This window comes from Stigmatopora argus, chromosome 6, assembly GCF_051989625.1.
Source record: "Stigmatopora argus isolate UIUO_Sarg chromosome 6, RoL_Sarg_1.0, whole genome shotgun sequence".
Classification (NCBI taxonomy): domain Eukaryota; kingdom Metazoa; phylum Chordata; class Actinopteri; order Syngnathiformes; family Syngnathidae; genus Stigmatopora; species Stigmatopora argus.
Genome location: NC_135392.1, coordinates 6,257,733 through 6,276,323, shown reverse-complemented (window position 1 = coordinate 6,276,323; position 18,591 = coordinate 6,257,733). Strand labels below are relative to the sequence as shown.

At 39.8% G+C, this 18,591-nt stretch overlaps 3 protein-coding genes across 4 annotated transcripts; all 3 read right to left on the bottom strand.

Moving 5' to 3' along the window:
- Nucleotides 1–934: 934 nt before the first annotated feature.
- Nucleotides 935–4,599, bottom strand: LOC144075170 (MAP kinase-activated protein kinase 2-like). 2 transcript variants are annotated; one of them, XM_077601972.1, is made up of 10 exons: nt 3,940–4,599; nt 3,597–3,736; nt 3,208–3,272; nt 3,024–3,103; nt 2,824–2,950; nt 2,154–2,229; nt 1,955–2,079; nt 1,753–1,838; nt 1,415–1,492; nt 935–1,347 (listed from the first exon to the last, which is right to left on the bottom strand). In XM_077601972.1, exons 1-10 carry the CDS (start codon nt 4,177–4,179, stop codon nt 1,186–1,188), a joined length of 1,179 nt encoding a protein of 392 aa, XP_077458098.1. In that variant the 5' UTR covers nt 4,180–4,599; the 3' UTR covers nt 935–1,185. The 2 variants fall into 2 exon arrangements, with proteins under 2 accessions (XP_077458098.1, XP_077458097.1); XM_077601971.1 differs by having other exon boundaries at nt 937–1,347; nt 1,415–1,495; nt 3,940–4,595.
- Nucleotides 4,600–4,626: 27 nt separating this feature from the next.
- On the bottom strand, nt 4,627–11,521 carry uroc1 (urocanate hydratase 1). Its single transcript, XM_077601966.1, has 19 exons — nt 11,356–11,521; nt 10,953–11,083; nt 10,352–10,445; nt 10,216–10,275; nt 9,632–9,760; nt 9,500–9,561; nt 8,686–8,752; nt 8,279–8,422; nt 8,120–8,208; nt 7,847–7,909; nt 7,600–7,779; nt 7,420–7,517; nt 6,965–7,037; nt 6,591–6,780; nt 6,415–6,513; nt 6,219–6,318; nt 6,045–6,126; nt 5,079–5,178; nt 4,627–4,983 (listed from the first exon to the last, which is right to left on the bottom strand). The coding sequence occupies exons 1-19, from the start codon at nt 11,479–11,481 to the stop codon at nt 4,843–4,845; spliced, it is 2,028 nt and encodes a 675-aa protein (XP_077458092.1). The 5' UTR covers nt 11,482–11,521; the 3' UTR covers nt 4,627–4,842.
- A 514-nt stretch (nt 11,522–12,035) lies between these two features.
- Nucleotides 12,036–16,940, bottom strand: LOC144076185 (protein transport protein Sec61 subunit alpha-like 1). Its single transcript, XM_077603836.1, has 12 exons — nt 16,681–16,940; nt 16,048–16,115; nt 15,887–15,952; nt 15,577–15,655; nt 15,044–15,175; nt 14,857–14,966; nt 14,262–14,415; nt 14,023–14,183; nt 13,713–13,910; nt 13,452–13,643; nt 13,288–13,364; nt 12,036–13,023 (listed from the first exon to the last, which is right to left on the bottom strand). Exons 1-12 carry the CDS (start codon nt 16,685–16,687, stop codon nt 12,837–12,839), a joined length of 1,431 nt encoding a protein of 476 aa, XP_077459962.1. The 5' UTR covers nt 16,688–16,940; the 3' UTR covers nt 12,036–12,836.
- Nucleotides 16,941–18,591: the final 1,651 nt, after the last annotated feature.

Below are 18,591 nucleotides of genomic sequence, written 5' to 3'. Positions count from 1 at the left end.
GCAGCGCACATGTCCTCTTGTAGGGCGGTCCGGTGGGACGTACTGTTTGGAATGTTTCAATTAAGAACAATTATCCATTTTTTATCCACTGTAAAACAATGAGGCAAAGCAATGCATTTGAAACATTACTTAATATAATGTTGCAAATGAATCATGCCAGACACATTGACATATACAGTGTAAAACAATAGACTGCATAAGCTCAAACATTATGCCAATTGATAGTGCAAGTATTTCACCGTGGTTTACTGATTTTGAAATTGTAAACACATGGCAAAAATATAGTCATGGAATTGAATCATGCAGATACTCGTTGCTACAGTGGAAGTCACAGGTGCTTGACTGGGCGGACTGCATTCCAATCAAGTCGCTGTCCGAAACTGACATTTCCCTGTAGGAAAGTGAGCCTTCTTGATAAATGTTACACATGTATTTTGCTTCTCCTTACTCAGATTTGAAGAAAAATATGATTTCACCAGTGACGGGCCGTCAGGACCTTCAAGGCCTTCTCTGCTGGCCTAAGAAATATCTGAATCATATATTATATTTTGTCCATCAATACTTATTAAATAATTCAAAATTGTCTGTTAGCTTCCTTTCATTGCTTTTCCCCGCTGGTTGCACTGCTTCCAGATGTGTGTTTTCATATTGAAGCATTTAACATTTAATCACATTTCAGCCATTATTTGTTGCCAGGGTCAGAAATCTGCCTCAAGGCCTTCACAATCAGTTCTGCGGGCTCTGCTGCATTAAACAAGCGTTGATAAGACTGTTGCTTTAACCAATCAGATTTCGAGTTGGCAACACCACAATGCCTTGTCGCAAGCGTAGGGATACGTCATTGCCTTCTCGCTGACATATGGATACGTCATCGCTTTCACCAACTTTGATTGACTGGTGATAGAGTAGACGGGCCAAAGACGGACTCGTACGGTGTTTGTAAGGTTTTTTGGGGGGTTTGTAAGCGGAATCATAATCATTTATAAGGGCAGTTATCGGCAGAGGTTGACAGGTATGTATCTGTGTCTTTTTTATATATATACTTAAAGTATAATTTGAATTATTTGGATTTTAGTGTAAATATTGTTTTTTCATCTTCAATAAATCTGATCTTTCACCAATCATTGCACGCTGATAGACCAGAAAAATGATGTCAATTGTTTTAAGGAGCACGGAGCCTTGTAGTTATGTAGTTGTATCCCGACTATCAAAATGTGTTTCATCTTCTGCAGGCAACGGTCTCTTGCGTCTTTTGTTGAGCAGACGGTTGTTGGATGTGCCCAGGTCTTTAATCCTCACCTGTTCATAGTCAACACGCATTGTTGCCAAGGCACTGGTCATTTCCTCCTGATTGACACACAAACAACTCCATATGAGCTTTTCTCACATACATTTTGCACAACAACTCACCCACCTTGACATCATCCCACAGTTCCTTTTCCTCCGTCAGAACACGAGAAGTGTGGAGAGGAGTGAGTGGCACTGCATTAGACTGCTATTAGAATGACACATTTAAGAATACCAAAGACACACATCAACATAGTCCATATGGATTGCATACCTGTCAACCTCTGCCGATAACTGCCCTTATAAATGATTATGATTCCCCTTACAAACCCCCAAAAAACCTTACAAACACCGTACGACTCGTACGGTGTTTGTAAGGTTTTTGGGGGGTTTGTAAGGGGAATCATAATCATTTATAAGGGCAGTTATCGGCAGAGGTTGACAGGTATGGGATTGTAAACTTACTCTGATCCAAGAGTGGCTCATAAACTGACTGATAGTCATCCTTTCATTGGGGTCAGTCTTCAGGAGCTGGACGATGAGCTCCTTGGCTACAAAGACAACACCGACAGTGGTTATGAAATGACTAGTGAGTATAACTGTAAAAAAAAATCCTCTATGTTATCTACTGCTCTAATTTCCAATTTAAGGATATTTTGAGTCTGACCCTCCTCTGAAACATCTTCCCACTCAGGTTTGGGGAATTTGTATTGTCCCAGTCTGATGCGTTGCTTCATCCCAGGAGACATGGCCTGGCCTGTGTTGGAGTAGAAAGGGGGGAATCCGCAGAGCCTGACAAGACAAATTACAAAAAAGTGATATATTTTCTGGAATCTAACACGTCGGGGACACATTGTGACACTCACAGAATGTACATGATGACGCCTAGAGACCACATGTCACATGACTTGTCATATTTCTCCGGGCCCAGCACTTCAGGGGCTGACGCGGCGGACAAATAAAACACGAGACACACACACACAGGAAAATGCACTTAGAGGGATTTTTGAAATGCTCTAAACAAGCTAAAATGCAGGATGATGAACTACGGGTAAATTGGTGTAAGAGGGCAAACGTCATAGCAACGCACAAATACTACAATACTAATTAATACGTCGCCTGCTGGCTGACTAACATAAGGCTGACAGACAATATTAAAGTGAAAGTAAAAATGACAGCAATTCTAATGACAAACAATAATCAAAACCATACTTTGTGTACAGTCCAGGTACAAGTTATCGTGAAAAAAGCCAAATAATCACAAGTATATTGACGCATTTCCCCCCATTTTTATTAAACTTATTGGCTGCCATTGACTGCAAAGGAGGTTCACTGCCGGACATCCAAGTTCAAATGGCTTAGACATTAGATTGGATTCGATAAGTCCAAAATCATGGCTTTCAGCTCGTACATGAATTTAATTTGTTAATGACAAAAACACAATTAAGAATAATTAACTATCGTCAGAACAATATCAAGCACAACAGGCAATGAAATAACATGAATGTCAATACTCTTATCTTTTAGTGCGCTCACCAACATAATAAGGAGTGTAACAGGGTGTTTGGAGGGAATTATGCACTGTGGTTTCCTTTGCGAAGCCAAAGTCAGTCAGTTTGAGTGATGCGTTACTCGCCTTGGAGGTGTAGAGCAGGTTTTCAGGCTGCAGCCAGAGGGACAAAAATATCATATAAAACCATAAATATAAATCTATTTATTGAGGGCTTCTGTTTTACCTTCACATCCCTATGAGCTATGTTCATGCGGTGGATGTACTCAATGGCGGAGCCGATGTCACGCATGATCTCTGATGCCTCTAATTGGGCAGACGTAATGCGGGAATATGTAATATTTCCAAACATGTGAAATTGTTTCCCCTGGAAGGAACACAAGGTCGGGGTTTCGCCAAGTCTGACACACCTCTCTCAGTGAAGGCCTGGTTCCCCCTGGCCTGAATGCGACAAAACAGCTCCCCTCCTTCCATGCTGAAAAACACACGATGGCTTCGCTTCTTAGTGACATTTTTTTTTCATCACGTTAGTGTGGGCTTAATTTTTTTCCTTTTAAATTCTTTTTTTTAGTGTGTACAATGTAACAGAATACCAGTAGCAATACAACCAAGCTATTAGCTGGCAATCAGTCTTCAGTGACTTTTGGCCCAAAGACAGCGAGGAATTGCTTTAGTGCCACAAATGATACACAAAAAAATAAATAAATAAAATCCTTAGTTTGCTCATACTTTGAGGTATGACCATTTCATTTGATTTAATTAAATAAAAAAACATATACGGAACTCCTCTGATACTTACCACTCCATGACAATGAGAAGACATTTCTTCCCCTTGTGCAAGTTCTCATATGTGCTGATGATGCGAACCATGTGTGGACCACCAGAAACCCTTCCATGTAGCTCAACCTCACGGCGGGCTATAGATGTGTCGTACAAAATCTGCTCCACACACACGATCAGGAGGAAAGCTTTGACATCAAGAAGAGTGGTAAACAGTTTTTGAGCAATTTTAAAACCTTTTTTTTTCTCAAAAATTGACAGTTTGGGCAGGAGTGCTTAATAAAGTGGAAAGTGAGTGCATTATCACACTTATGTACATATACTCAAATAAATGAATCCCAGTCCTCGGTTACCCCACACACCTTAAGGGCGCACTTGTGCCCTGTGTTCTTGCAGATGCATTCCAACACTTTGCCGTTAATTCCCAGACCGAGTACCTGCGAGGTGATCTTATAGTCGTCAGTCACCGCGTTTCTCCTCAATTGCATTTGTGTTATGTAAGCAAGAGGCTGTGAGTTCACAAGGCTGCTGTTGCTGTCACTGCTGCAACCAGAGTCACTGAACTCAGGGAGGATGGAGCCTGTCCCCAGCGGAGCACTCATCCTCCACGCCTTATCTTGCTTGTTGTTGTTGTTAAGGATGCTTGTTCCGGTGCACAAAACGCGTCATTCTCTGAGCTCCTTCACATTGAAAGTGGTGTATATTATGTTTCCAAACCACAGGATGTGCCGCTCCCTGCAGAAGAATGACGTCACTTGATTTATTTGCAGCTAGTGTTAAAGGGATGCTCCGGCCAAGAGTTGCTCTATTAATCATTAATGAATTTCTTTTGCAGTGGGGATCAAAAAAATATTTATTATTTAAATTCTATGCCCTTCAAATGTACCTCTCTACACTGGAAAAATGTCCCATTTTATTCTTATTGGTCCACAGAAGTTTCAGTGCCTGAGGCAAGAGTGTAAAAGAATTTAAAACCTTTTAGATTGACGTCAGATAACATCTTTCAGATAATGATGAAGTCTTATTTTGGAAAAAATATATATACAATGTCAATTTAATGATATTGTATTATTTTCTGGTAACTGAAATTCCTGATGATATAAATTCTTCATATCAGAGAAATATTCTTCAATCAGGAAAAGTACCTCTATTTTTAACTAAACATGTCTTCCATTACCAAAAAAGCTTGTAATATGCACACTGATGGAAATATGGCAGTGTTTTCTTATTGTAAGACCAGTTACAGTCTTATTTAGACATTTGGGTCAACCCTGAAGAGCCCGGTCCAGCACACGCTCATCCTGTACAGGAAAAGGCATGGTAACCCGCAACTTCATATCCGCCTCCATGGTGCGCTGGATGGTCTCGTATGCATTGGAATTCCCACACCAGCTGCGACGTGCTACCTTGAGAAACAGAAAAACAGAAAAAGGAGTCACCTCTTAAGTCCATTTAAAAAGAAAGAAAGAAAGAATGAATGAATAAATATATATAGTCTCACTCCATTGGACACATCCCAGTTGAGCATCAGAGAGGCTCGCTTGGCTGCCTCCTCAGAGCCATCCAAAAGCAAACCAAATCCTCCATTCATCACCTCCCCCCTGCATGTTCAGCAGGTTACATGTAAACATTGGTTCACCACATAGAGCAAGGGTGTCAGACTCAGGTTGGTTTGCGGGCCGCTTTAACGTCAACTTGATTTCACGTGGGCCAGACCATTTTAGATATAATATTTAGATTTTTTTTAAATAAATGGATTAAAAGAACTGGATTAAAATCCCTGAATATTCCGTTTTTTATAGATCTAAAACAATGTTTATTTTAGTTTTTTTTTAAATATATTTTTAGATTTTACAAAATGATTTTTGAACTAAAAACAGAAAAAATGGATTGAAAAATTACAATTAGTGATTTAAAAGGGGGGAAATCAGGAAATTTAATATTCATCTATACTCTTCATTTTAATTTGATCCTAAAACAGAAAGGCGGTACTCATGATTTACTTTACCGGGCCACACATGTGACAGAGTATGTAACAAAACCCTTTTTTAGGTCAACTTTGAGGCCCTTTTTGTTTTGTTCATTCAGTGTATTGTGTAAACAAACAAGTTTACAATTGAGCCAGGAATGCATTCTTCAAGCGTGTTTTAGTTAACACAAAACACCATGCAACCCGAACAAGCAACTTTTTGATTAAAACAATATATGCTACTCTTTTGACTTGCTGGTCCTCTTAAATTAAATACTGAAAAAAACCATCCTCTGGTTGGTAATTTAAGGACCTATCTGCAAATCACCAAGTAATGCCTTAAGACACTCGCATAATGATAAAGACTGAAGCACTTTAGAATAAGGTTGCATTAGTTTTTGAGGCTGCACATACTGTATATGATCACAAATAAGTATTCATTCATCTTCTATACCCCCTCTTATCCTCACAAAGGTAGCTAAACATAGGCAGCCTTACCATCCAACACCGCCACCATTGTGCAGGGCAACCCAGGTGGCCCCCCTGAAGGCATCACCCACAAAGTTCTGGACTGCCATATCTAAACCAAGGATGGCATCATTTGATCGAACACGTTTGGAAGACAGTAATTCAGTAGAAGTACAATTCGATGAAATACACATTTATACATACCTGCACAGAACGCAGAGCCATCATATACATTGGAAGTCTCTCTGAAGGGGCTGTCAGTACCACTCACATCATGGTGGTCCCTGCTGATCACCACCGGAGCCTGACAATACAGGTCAAATCACATTCTGAAGGTTGAAATAGGACTATATGTGACTACATTATAATGTGTATAATGTATATATGATCACTGTCTTACCGAGACCTTTCCTTCAGCAATGGCTCGGTTAATGGCCAAAGCAATGGATACTCTTCCTTTCTGGTCTGAGTAGAGAATTCTGGCTTGGGAACCTACAACCTGCAGAAAGAGCCCCCACAAAAATGTTTCATTGTTTATTGGTGAGTCACATTTAAAGGAGGATTGCTGATTCAAACCATTTTGTGTTTTCCAGCCTCCCTAATCCATCGGATGTTGTCGTCGTACTGTTGTCTGACACGGTCAGTCACGTTGGCGCTCAAGTCCTCCAGGACTGAGGCGGCAATGTCATCAGTTACGGCAAGGTCTTGGGGGTCCCCAGATGTGCAGACCCAACGAAATGGACCAAAGCCCAAAGAAAAAATATCTCTGAGAGAAAAATGTTAATAATTGCTCAAAGGCTTCAAGGCTCTCAAAACTGACAGATAACATTTCAAACCTTGTAAGGTTAGCTCTGTTACATATGGAAACTGTCTTAGGTAACTTATGTTGGGAATTGAAATGAAGGTATTCACAATTTACTGATGTATAAAAATGCATTGACTTGGCTCACCCCATGATATGCTGGACATAGGATGGGTAGCGGAATTCTGTCGCTCCCCCACCAACTTTTTCCACAGCAGCGCCTATTCAAACAACAAATGTAAGTTTACGTTGTTACAACCACTATTTACAGAAAGTCAGATATATATGGCCTTCAAGTAATAAATAGCAACAATAATTTCAACAATAAATAAACACAAAAGTCACAATAAAATGTGAAAAATCTCTGAGTTACCAGTTAACATTAGATATTTTGTCATCAAAAAGTACTTCGCAAATGGAAAAATCTAGAGTCTAATAGTCATAGAATAAATAACCATGGACATTATATGCCCTTCATCTTTCCTTGACGGCAGACAATGAACAATTGGCTCGTTTTGAAAACGTTAAATCAAGATAAAAGTGCACGTTAGGTTCATCCTAAAATGTCACTAATTTCAAGGTCTCATTAAAATTCCTGCGTACCAGCTCTTTGAGCCTCCAGTAGAAATGCGTTACCATAGTCCCAAAAGAACATGCCTACATCCGATAGCTTGTTGATAACATTCACGTGTCTCTGGAGGCTGTGGGAGAATACGTCAATAAGGTAAACATCTTTTGAGACAACATACTTAGATGGAAATATTTTAGTACAAACGGCATAACCTTTCTTTGACCATGCGGCGGAAATAACTAGGATCTGTAGACATGAGCTGGTTGGCCTGGTGGAAGTTCAGTTGTACTGGGTAGTAGCCTCCGTTGAAGGGATTGTGGAGAGAGGTTTGGTCCGAGCCCAAATCTACCAGGAGCTCACCCGTCTGTTGGTACTCTAACAGCAATCTCTCCCTAAAGATGCATGGACCATGTGTAAAAAATGTATAATAGTCTGTAAAAGTTGTCAGTGTGCACTCACCACAGAGCTACAATATTGCCATGATATCCCAAACTGAGTGGAGTCTTTGAACGTCTGGTTTCTCTAAAAGAAGACAAAATGGGATGTAACAAAGTGCCCGACAAAGTATGTTGAAGGCAATAGACATTTAATTCATTGAAGCAGGGAGGACCAAATAATAAATGGGAGTTAATGGCATCCAAAACCAAGCAATACTATGGTAACTATTACATGATGCTAAAACAGTAAGCTTTTAATGAAGATTTGGTAATCATGGATACATGCATTCGTTACCTAATGCGTTTAATGCAGTGATCCAAATCTGCGCTGACCTCCATCAGCCAGCCTTGCTGGTGTCTTTTTTTGAGAGGAGCCTCATCTACCTACACAGAGTCACACAGACGTCAGTCAGTCCCACACGTGCGTCCCATTTAAAAGGCACTGTTGCATCACCTCCGCAATGACGCCAATGCAGCCCGCAATGACAGCTGCTTTAGCCTGAGCTCCACTCATGCCCCCCAGGCCAGATGTGACAAAGACACGTCCCCTCAGGTCACCAGAGCCCAGGTACCTCCGACCAGCATTCAGCACAGTCAGCTACACCAAAAAAACAGACTATAATTGAGTATACATCAATTTCAGATCTTTTGGGGGGGGTGAACAAAAAGATTAGGTTTGCAAAATGCATCAATATTTTTAAGTGTTATCTTATTGGTGCCATTGACGGCACTAGAAAACCTTATCCATTTTGACTGAGGCAAATTAGATTGGACATCTATTGCTGTCAAGGGCACGGAAACATGATCATTCAATCCCAGCTTTCCTAGTAAAAATAGATTTGATATTATATATTTTCGTACCAAAGTGCCATGAACAATCCCCTGAGGTCCAATGTAGCAGTAGCTGCCAGCTGTCATTTGACCATACCTAAAAAATATACAAAATTAGTTAGCATACAAAGCATAACAAGGCCAACATTTTACGCACTTCATCCTAAAATGTTTCTTTTAACAGTTTAAAATTCAAGGCCAAAACACAAAATTACTTGCAAAAATCAGTTATCAACTCATTTTCATTATATTATACTAGTAAATACTTGAACACCTGATTTGTACATTATTGGCAGAAAATTAGTTTTGTCAGCAACACAAAATTGTATCATATTTTAAAGTAAATATTTAAAACAACACTAAAATAGCTTATTTAAAAGTTGCAAGTGTTCATTCATTCATTTTCCGTACCGCTTATCCTCACAAGGGTCGCGGGGGGTGCTTGAGCCTATCCCAGCGGGGGACACCCTAAATTGGTGGCCAGCCAATCATAGGGGACAATGAGACAAACAACCATCCAGGTTCAAACCCATACCTAGGGACAATTTAGAGTGTTCCACAAACTTAGCATACATGTTTTTGGGATGTGGGAGGAAACCGGAGTACTCGGAGAAAACCCACACAGTTACAGGAGAACATGCAAACTACACACAGGAAGGTCGGAACCCACTGGGGATTGCACCATCGATCTCAGAACTGTGAGGTGGACATGATAAACACTAGATTGAAAATGCACTTGTGCTACATCAAGTTGTACAGGCATTAATGGTGCCGTTTTCACAAAAGTGGGAGCCCTGTTTTCAGAATAGGAGTTCAGAACAGAAAGAGCAGCTTGAAGACTTACATAGATACACCGAGTGCAAACATCTTTTCATATTGCTCTCTGGAGGAGTGGTTTGGGATAACCTAAAAGGAAACAAAATGGCAGTCATGATATTTGAATGTGAAGGTATAGTTTGAGACCATTGGTTTGTACCATGCCATTGGTGATAATGGCACGAGGGGAGGAGGGCAAGCTTGGGAACAGACCCATGGGGTGACCACTGTACATGACCAAAGTCTGCTCCTCTGTCATTTCACTCAGATAACGCATCACAAGACGGAACTGTAAAAAAAAAAAAAGTCAACTACAACAATTAAACATAGAGGTGGATATGCACCATCTCTTCTTAAAATCGACTTTTGCCTTTCTGGTTGTGAATAATAACTTTCAATTGCTATGAAAAACTATTGTGTATTGGACATGAACAGTCAAGTCATAGTAGAAACTGCGTTCACTCATTAAAATGGCAAGCAAGTTTAAAAATTGCCCCAAAAAATCTGAGTAACTCAATGTAAAATGACTATTATGTCATTGGCATCGTGTATGTTTAATATATATTGCAATAGAATATACATTCCAATATAAAACCCAAATTGGACTTAAATCAGGATTATCTATTTGAAATTTTATTTTAATAATATCCTTTTTGCCTGTGCTAATCAAGCTATTTTAATATAGGAGGAAAGTGTAGTTTTAATGTTGTTTTGGCCCAAAATAAGAAATAATGTTACTTGTACCTGAGCCCAGTTACTGAAAACTTGTCCATTTCCTCCGTAGGTGATGAGCTCTTGGGGAAACTAAAAAAATGAATGTCAGTTAGATTGGTGGTAAGGTAAGAGGTCAAATAAATAGGGCAACGGAAAAAAAACACACCTGGGCCACCGCTGGGTCCAAGTTGTTCATAATCATCAACATTATGGCGGCTGCTTGGCGTGTCTGGCATGGGTACTCGTGTATGGGGTATGCTCTGTGGGAGAGAGGTCAGCCAGAGGGAATTTTCCAACGTGGTTTACGATGAAAATGGTTCTATTCTATTCAAGGAAAAATGTCAACATCAGAGTAGCTATAGAGGGGAGATGTGGAGGCGTGCACTACTGCCCTTTGTTCAATTTCATAAGTCAAAATGGTGCCATCAATGGTAGGCAATGAGGAATCATAAAATGTGCCAAATATAAGAGGAAGTAACCCCAAAATAAGCAAATAGTGACCAATAAACAAGAAGCAGCCCAGAAAGTTCCCCAAAACCAAGAGGAATTGATCAAAATTTACAGGAGGTGACCTCTAAATACCCTAAAATGACAAGGAAGGCATGCAAAATTAACTCATTGTCTCCCATTGACAATGATAGATGTCCAAATCTCTTAAACTGGCTGTGGTTAGTACCAAAAACAGGGCCAGATGTCCAATTTAATTTTACTTGGGTAACCAGAAATCCTAGAGTTACCTTCAAAAAAATAAAAACTCCTTGTCTTACCTCAGGCGTAAACCAGGACAAAACCGGTACATGTAAATGTGCCCATACTGGCGTAGTTCTTGTGCAAATTCCGGTGCAAGGGTTTCATGATGAGCCGGGGGGAAATAGCGCAGGGCGTTTCTCAATGCCAGCTAGTAAGAGAAAAAAAACAAAAAACAAAGAAGTCACGGTTTGAGTATCAAATAGACAAATGCTTTTGACATGTAGTGTTTGAGGCCCCTAGTCTCTTAATTATTGACGTAAGTCTTTACTTTGCTTTTTGGACAATCAGTGAAGGACCCTGGAGATTAATCAATACAGTAGTGCAGCGAACCCATCAATGTTAACGGAGCAGAAAAATAAATAAGAGCATTCTGTAAGCTAGATGGTTGACATAGAAATAAGCGAAAATATGATACTTTACCCGCTCCTCTTGGACAGTTAGGTTTGGGGTCCGTACAGGCGCATGAGGCACGTTGGGGTCTCTTCCTTGGTTTGGAGGTAAAGGATCCAGAGGTAAACCACTGCATAATTCCTTTAAGTTGGCCATCTTGTTGACTTGTGGATTTGAATAGAGTGTAGAAGGACTGCTGCAAAACATTTGAGGGAGAGGACTTCTGACAAAGAGGTGGTCCATTGAGTTTTTGGTCATCATTCCCCCCCAGAAAATCCACCAACCAAAAGAAGGGATGTTTGGTAATTATTGATCGTGAAGCGAGTTTGAAGAAGCACGCACCTCACTGGACAAACTTACCTCTGACCTCTGGCGCTTGCTTACAAAACAATGATTGCCAAATGATTGCCAGAACCTTAGAATAAAGGACCAAATATGTATCAACATTTGATGTGATTTTAGACTTATACGCTATGAATCAGGCCAAAATATAAAGTGATCAACCGTCACCCTCTATTCCATGAAGTTTATTAAATATATAAAAATTTCAACAAATAAACAAGTTATATTTTGGTTGGAAGTTGGCCTTGGACCGTGACCGTGTTAACGCATGCACACGTCCCAACCTTTTACAACTATAACTTTCCTATTCATCATGAGTAATGCAGACATATATAAGAATGCAGTTGTTGCGGAATGTCAGCATGGACTGTTTTTTCCAAGTGTTTTTTTATTGCAAAATATTTCAACAAGTTTGTTCTGAAATGCATTTTTTAAAACATTTTAAAGACTATTTCCAAACGTGACCCGTGTACACAAAATAAATTATGTCAAGGATAATGAACAAAAGCTGACTAAATGTTTTGCATATACATAGAAAGACAGGTATTACTTGCTTTTTGAATGGCCAGCAAAAGAGGTTGGACTTCCTGTCAACACTTTTGTGCGAGTCCTTTTGTCCTTTTAAAAAATGTCTAAATAAGCTAAAAATTAAATAAATAAATACAAATTTGACATACTTGAATCCAGTCGGGCTGACCGTTGGAACTTTGAATCTGCACCTTAATGAAGACTTAAAAGAGTCATTAGGAGAAAAAAAAAGAATGAAAAAGAAAAAGTATAGCATATGTGAGAAGCTTGTGTACTTTTATCACACAATATGAAGCTTAGGGCCACCATTCCAATTCTATATCCTTGCATCCTGTATCACAATCATGTTGCTCAGGACAAAAAGACAATGTACCGCTGAAATTGCAGCCTCTCAGTTAATAGTAAGCTTCAAAATTGCGTTTAAAAAAAAGTGCAATCCATCAAGTCTTTTTGTGTTTCTAGATTAGTGGAGATAGCAGTTCTGTCATTTGACGAAATCTCATCAGATTTGAGGACGTCGAAAAAAACATCCTGAACAAGGGAAGCTGATAATTGGAGTGCGTCACAAAAGGTATAAAAAAAAAAAATACAACATGGCGGTGTACTAATAACAGCTGCTAGGATATGGGATATGGGATTTTCTAGAAGAAAAATCCCCCCAGGCTACCAACTTCACTCTGCTCCTTGACAAAAATCTCAAAGTACTGATAGATGATGGTGACAGCCAGCAAGATTCCTGTGCCAGAGCCGATAGCCCCGAGGAAGTCGGCCATTACTGACAAACCGCCAATACACAGCCCACCGAACGCCGCTGCAGTAGGTATGTACCTAAAGCATTAAGAAAAGATTTATCATCACAAATCAAAATTGTACCAGAAGCTAGTAAAAACAGGGTACACGGTTGATTGGTCGCCGGTCTTTTGGTCGCCCGGAAGGTAAGTGATAATTACAATTTAAAAATCGTTGCTCAAATTCCCTAAATACAAACTGCGAATTACTATTTAGTCATACTTAATGCCCTAGTAATTAAAATAACCAAAATGTTTGCGTTTGGAGCTCAAACAAAAAAAAAAAAATGAAATAAGATTTTACCTATTTAATTCATGCACCATAGATGTCTCTCTGTGTCCTCTCATCACCATCTGCTGCTCCTTCAGCTGTTTTGCCACCTTAATGGCAAAGCGAGTACATAAACTCAAGTTATTGATGCGGGTGAAGGCGAAGGCGACTACACAACAAAATAATTTTGGTCTTACATCTTTTGCGGAGGAGCCTGAGACTTCGATCCAGGTTTTGGAGAAAAAGGCACATGATCCAAGCATGAATGCAATATAAATAATTGCATGCACTGGATCATCTAAAACGGATCCAAATGACTCAGGTGGGGAGAGGTAGTAGCAAAGACCCCCGACCGGATATGCCCGAGCTGGACCACCAGATGAAGAATCCTACAAAACAAAACACCATTTATCCTGTCGTCATTTAAGTTAGGCTTACATCAAGAGAAGTTGACTTACCGACCACGTTCCAAGCAGGTTGATGAAGAAATTCCCGCTAAAGCGGGTGGAAAGCATTTGGGATATGACGTACAAATTGGAAACCAACGCAGACTGCAAGATGATGGGGATATTAGAGGTATAAAAAAGCTTGATGGGATAAGTATTGTACTGGCCACGATAGCGAGCAGACTTGATTGGCAGATCCACTCTGAATCCCTGTGATGGCAGACGAGACCTTGAAACAACTTTTGACAACACTTCTGTATGCATATTTTTTTTCCAGTCACACTTGTTGGGCCTAAGCTCCATGACAAAAATAGGAACTCACTTGAAAATAGATGACAACGGCAAAAACAAAAACTGTGGCAATGAGGTTCAAGAGATTGGGCAGGTTCTGTCTGTAGAAGGCCTCTCGAAGAGCACGCACTTTGTCCGTCCTGGTTGCCAGGAGATGGAAAAGAGCGATGATTGCTCCCTCAAACTCTGTGCCTGCAAACAGTCAGTGGCATGGCAAGCACAATTAACATTACTAATATAAAATCTCCCCGAATTAGGGGGATTTGTTACCTCTTCCAGTGTTCACAGTGGTTGGACTAAAAGCCTTCCAGACGATAGTTTCGCAGATGTTGGTTGCGATGAACAACGAGATGCCAGAGCCAAGACCATAACCTTTTTGGAGCAGCTCATCCAGCAGCAGCACGATGAGGCCTGCCACAAACAACTATGGGGGAGAGTGGTGTAAGAGCCAAAAGTCCATAATTATTTCAATTTATTTCAATTTTTTTAATGGTCCATTGCCAAATCCATGAAGGCAACACTAATACTAACATTGGGTATTAAAAAGGGGCTGCAAAATATTATCCCATGGGTTGCAACATTTGAGACCACTGTTCTCTATAAATGTAAGAAAACATAAATATGATTTTAAAAATTGTGTATGAATGGGATAAAATGCGAGGGGATGAGAAAAGCGCTACAGAAAGCTGGCAAACACGCAATATTGTGTTTGTCACCAAGATAATAATAATAAAATAAATACAATGTTACGTAGGATGCAAATTAAAACAACAGGTATCTACGGTTAAAAACAGATTTTGGGGGGATTTTTTTTCTCTTGTATGTGCCTGGTTTAGTACAATCGGCATGGAAGGGGTTAAGATACCTGAATGATAATGAGCAGGCAAATTCCAGCACCCATTTCAGAGGGGTCACCATACATGCCAGTCATGACGTAAACTATAGCCTGGCCAATGGTGATGATCATCCCAAACACTGGAAAACATTAAGAAGCATGACGTGGGCTGTCTTTACTTCAAGTGACAAAGTGAGAGTAGAATAACTTTGTGTACATTTCTGCGCTCCATTGAAGAGGGCTCTGTCTTTAGGTGTGTCTCCAACTTCAATGATTTTGGCTCCAGCAAGGAGTTGCATGATCAGACCAGAGGTGACAATAGGTGAGATGCCCAGCTCCATCAATGTCCCTGTGGGAAAAAAAAACTTATGTAAATCAGAGTGTTCTGTGGTTGGGTGGTATTGTCACCATTGTGATTTTTTTTTAAAACTCCCAATCTGATCTAATTTTTTTTGAAGATTTGTTTTGACCAATACTGATTCAATACCAGAATTTGTGATCCAGTAAAAAATAATGCAAAAAGTAATGGAACCATTTAATGAAAAATAATATTTTTTAGTATTAAAGTGAGTCCTAGTGGTAACTCCTCAAGAAATGATCTGTTACCATCATTATTATTTTTTTAAAGAGAAATTGTCCTATCAAGAGACATGTTTGCCTGGTGGTTTGATTTACTACGGTCAATAGTCTATAGCACGATGGTACTGAAAACACAATATTACTAGGTTGTAGCTTATGAGAGATACGCACCCCGATTTGAGGCCAGAATTACTCTCATCCAGTAGAATGGATCTGCTGAGTCTGATGACATGATGCCAAAGAGAGGAATCTAGAAAACAAACAATATTATACAGTGAATATTATTGTGAAACATGCTTGATGACATTGTCATTAAATGTGAAGTTTATACATCTTTCAATAAAAGCAATCAGGAAGAATACATCTATTCAACCTGTTTTCCATCAATTTAAGTGGAGAGAAAAAAGTTAGTGTTTAACCAAAGTTGCTTCCTAGTCAAATGCAAGGTGGTGGGTGGTCAAGATTAGACAAGAACACTTACTTGACAGCAAACCAGGAAGATGAAAAGAGTAATGGCTGTCCATAGCACCTTCTCTTTGAACTGGATCTGGACCAAGATCATCACGATACGTTTAACAACACAGATACACACACGCAAAATAGTTGTGTGTAGTGTCTGCTGATCATCGACTGAATACGTACCTTTCTTTCAGGTTTTTGGATTTCTGGCAAAACTGCACAAAATGGCTTGATAACTTCCAAGAATTTGACTGAAATCAAACAAAGTTAATAGCGGGTTATTGATCAGATGGTTTGAACCGATTATCCATAAGACGTGGCAATGAATGAGGGGCGAACTTTACACTACGTGGAACAATCGATTATGATGACGAAAAACGTAAACAAACAACAACAAAATACTGACTTGTCCACTTAATTAAAAAAAGAACAGCGACTGCATCGTTAGTGTTTGATTAGTTAACAAATTCCAAAAATTTGTCGGCGGCGTTAAGCGTCGTCATCACTAAGTTACCTAGCTGTCAATCTATTTGAATGAGTGGATCGCAAATGATCATCAAACGTTTAAACACAAACTAAAGCTAAATCGAAACATAAATATAAGTCCGAAACTGTAGATCACATTGATCTTCATAATCGTTCACAAGGAACTTCTTTAAAATTTCAACATTTCCATCAAGCTTGACTTCATTAAGCGCTAGCATGCTAACATGCTAGTGGGTGGTTGTATGTCAAATAAAAGTCCTCACAAGCAAACGGCAAATCTTTCTGTATGAGAGTATTTTTGCTTAAATCGAGCAATAAGAAGATACTCACTGCCCATTTTGTCCTTGATCTCGAGCTATTAGCTCCTATTTTAAAGCAACTGTCCACCAGAATTGAGGAGACGCCGGGAACGTGCGCGCATCCGTGCGCGTGCATAAACGTCACCACTTCCTATGAGCAAAGATATCTTTTCATGACGAAAGACTGCATCGTTAAAGGATTGCTCAGTTTTCAGACGATTGCTTTTTTCATTAATGTTTTAGTTTTACAGCCTACAAAAATAGAATAATTTTGAATAAATCAATTCAAAATTCAGCCTGAATCAAAACCAAATTAATACATTTGCTATACACAAAAAATGTTTGTAAATCTCTGAAAGAGATGTGGATTATTTTAATATTGTAACTCGGTCGGTCTACGTCAGCCTCTAGACATCTAGCCTTACGTATGATATCTATGTTCACAAGACAAGCCCCTTAAACGCACAGCATTCCTTTAATTCCAAGAGTCAGATATAATATATACACTTTTTCTCTTCTAGTTTGTCTGTCATCGTCTGTCCAAACTTGCTGACAGAGTGTGTTTTGGCCAAGGAAAGAACAATTTTACTTTTATAAGCAATCGGTCTCGAATGGCCTCAGAACCAAAACAAATACACACACTATTTGTAGTTCCAATTTCTACCACGACACGTCACCATCACCACATTAATCTTCCATATAGGATTGATATTGCTACAAAGGATTCCAAGGCTCATTCATCCATTCATTTTCTGAACCGCTTCATCCTCATTAGGGTCGCGGGGGGTGCTGAAGCCTATCCCAACTGACTCTGGGCCAGGGGCAGGGGGCACCCTGAATCGGTGGCCAGCCAATTGCAGGGCACAAGGAGACTGACAACCATGCACACTCAAAACTCATACCTAGGGGCAATTTAGAGTGTCCAATCAGCCTACCATGCATGTTTTTGGAATGTGGGAGGAACCGGTGAGTACCCGGAGGAAACCCACGCAGGCCCGGGGAGAAGTTTAAGGTTATAGTGCTATATTTATTTAATCATGATAGGGCAGGTACAGACAATGTTAAAATGGTTTACACTCTGTTAATATACTTCAACGAGAGCATTTTAAGGCCAGGGAAGAGAGCGGAAGGGCAAATGAAAGGAAAAAAAAGGGTGTGAGCAGGTCACAGGACTGACATTTCCTGCGGTATGAGTCACATCCTACCTGGCTATCCTATCTTTCTTCCAGAAAACAGTTGGGACATACAAGTATAATGTGTCTGAGGAGTCAACAGTAAAGGTTGGCAGTCTTAAAGAGATGAACCCAGAGGTACTTGCAATCCATCATAAAGCTTGGATTAAAGTTGGAACATTTTGTCCTTGCTACTCTATTCAAGGACCAAAAAGCCCTAAATCCTCTCTGAGGGCATTTTTTTTTCACAGCACGAAAGTGAGAAACAGGTACAGTGCTTCACAACCTGACATTGGTGGTTGGGATTTAATGGCTCGTACGAACGGCTCAATGGTCGTGGAGGTTGCATCTTGTTCCCATATCTGCATGGGGCTTTCCTGGGTTTCCCCCCACATCCTGAAATAAAAAATGGAACGTTAAATAATCACTCTGCATTGTCCATCAGTGGAAATGTGAATGTGAATGCTTGTTCATCCATATCCTCAAGTGATGAGCCAGCCATCACTTCTGAGTGTACCCTGTCTCCTTGGCCATAGTTGCTAGGAGAAGCTCCAGCACCCCGGGAGTATAAGTTGTACGGAAGTTGATTGACGAATGAATGAAGTCACCTGCACTCAACTAAAATACACATCCGGAAAATGCGATGACTGTTTAGGGATGATCATTTTAAAAGATAACTATTTCCAATTGCTATTTATAGCTTACACAGGTCTATTGTGATAATGCTCATAATTACTATTTTGGAAATGCAGAAAGTTGTCACAAATGGG

Coding starts and splice junctions, on each gene's coding strand:
- LOC144075170 (XM_077601971.1), bottom strand. CDS start 4,179: ATGAGTGCTCCGCTGGGGACAGGCTCCATCCTCCCTGAGTTCAGTGAC. Junction 2,230..2,823: donor TTACACTCCTTATTATGTTG/GTGAGCGCACTA, acceptor CCGCCGCGTCAG/CCCCTGAAGTGCTGGGCCCG. Junction 2,080..2,153: donor GGCGTCATCATGTACATTCT/GTGAGTGTCACA, acceptor TTGTCTTGTCAG/GCTCTGCGGATTCCCCCCTT.
- uroc1 (XM_077601966.1), bottom strand. CDS start 11,481: ATGGCCAACTTAAAGGAATTATGCAGTGGTTTACCTCTGGATCCTTTA. Junction 7,038..7,419: donor ACTGGAGGCTCAAAGAGCTG/GTACGCAGGAAT, acceptor TTGTTTGAATAG/GCGCTGCTGTGGAAAAAGTT. Junction 6,319..6,414: donor TTGCTGAAGGAAAGGTCTCG/GTAAGACAGTGA, acceptor CTGTATTGTCAG/GCTCCGGTGGTGATCAGCAG.
- LOC144076185 (XM_077603836.1), bottom strand. Junction 15,953..16,047: donor TCCAAAAACCTGAAAGAAAG/GTACGTATTCAG, acceptor ATCTTGGTCCAG/ATCCAGTTCAAAGAGAAGGT. Junction 13,365..13,451: donor CAGGCTCCTCCGCAAAAGAT/GTAAGACCAAAA, acceptor TTTGCCATTAAG/GTGGCAAAACAGCTGAAGGA.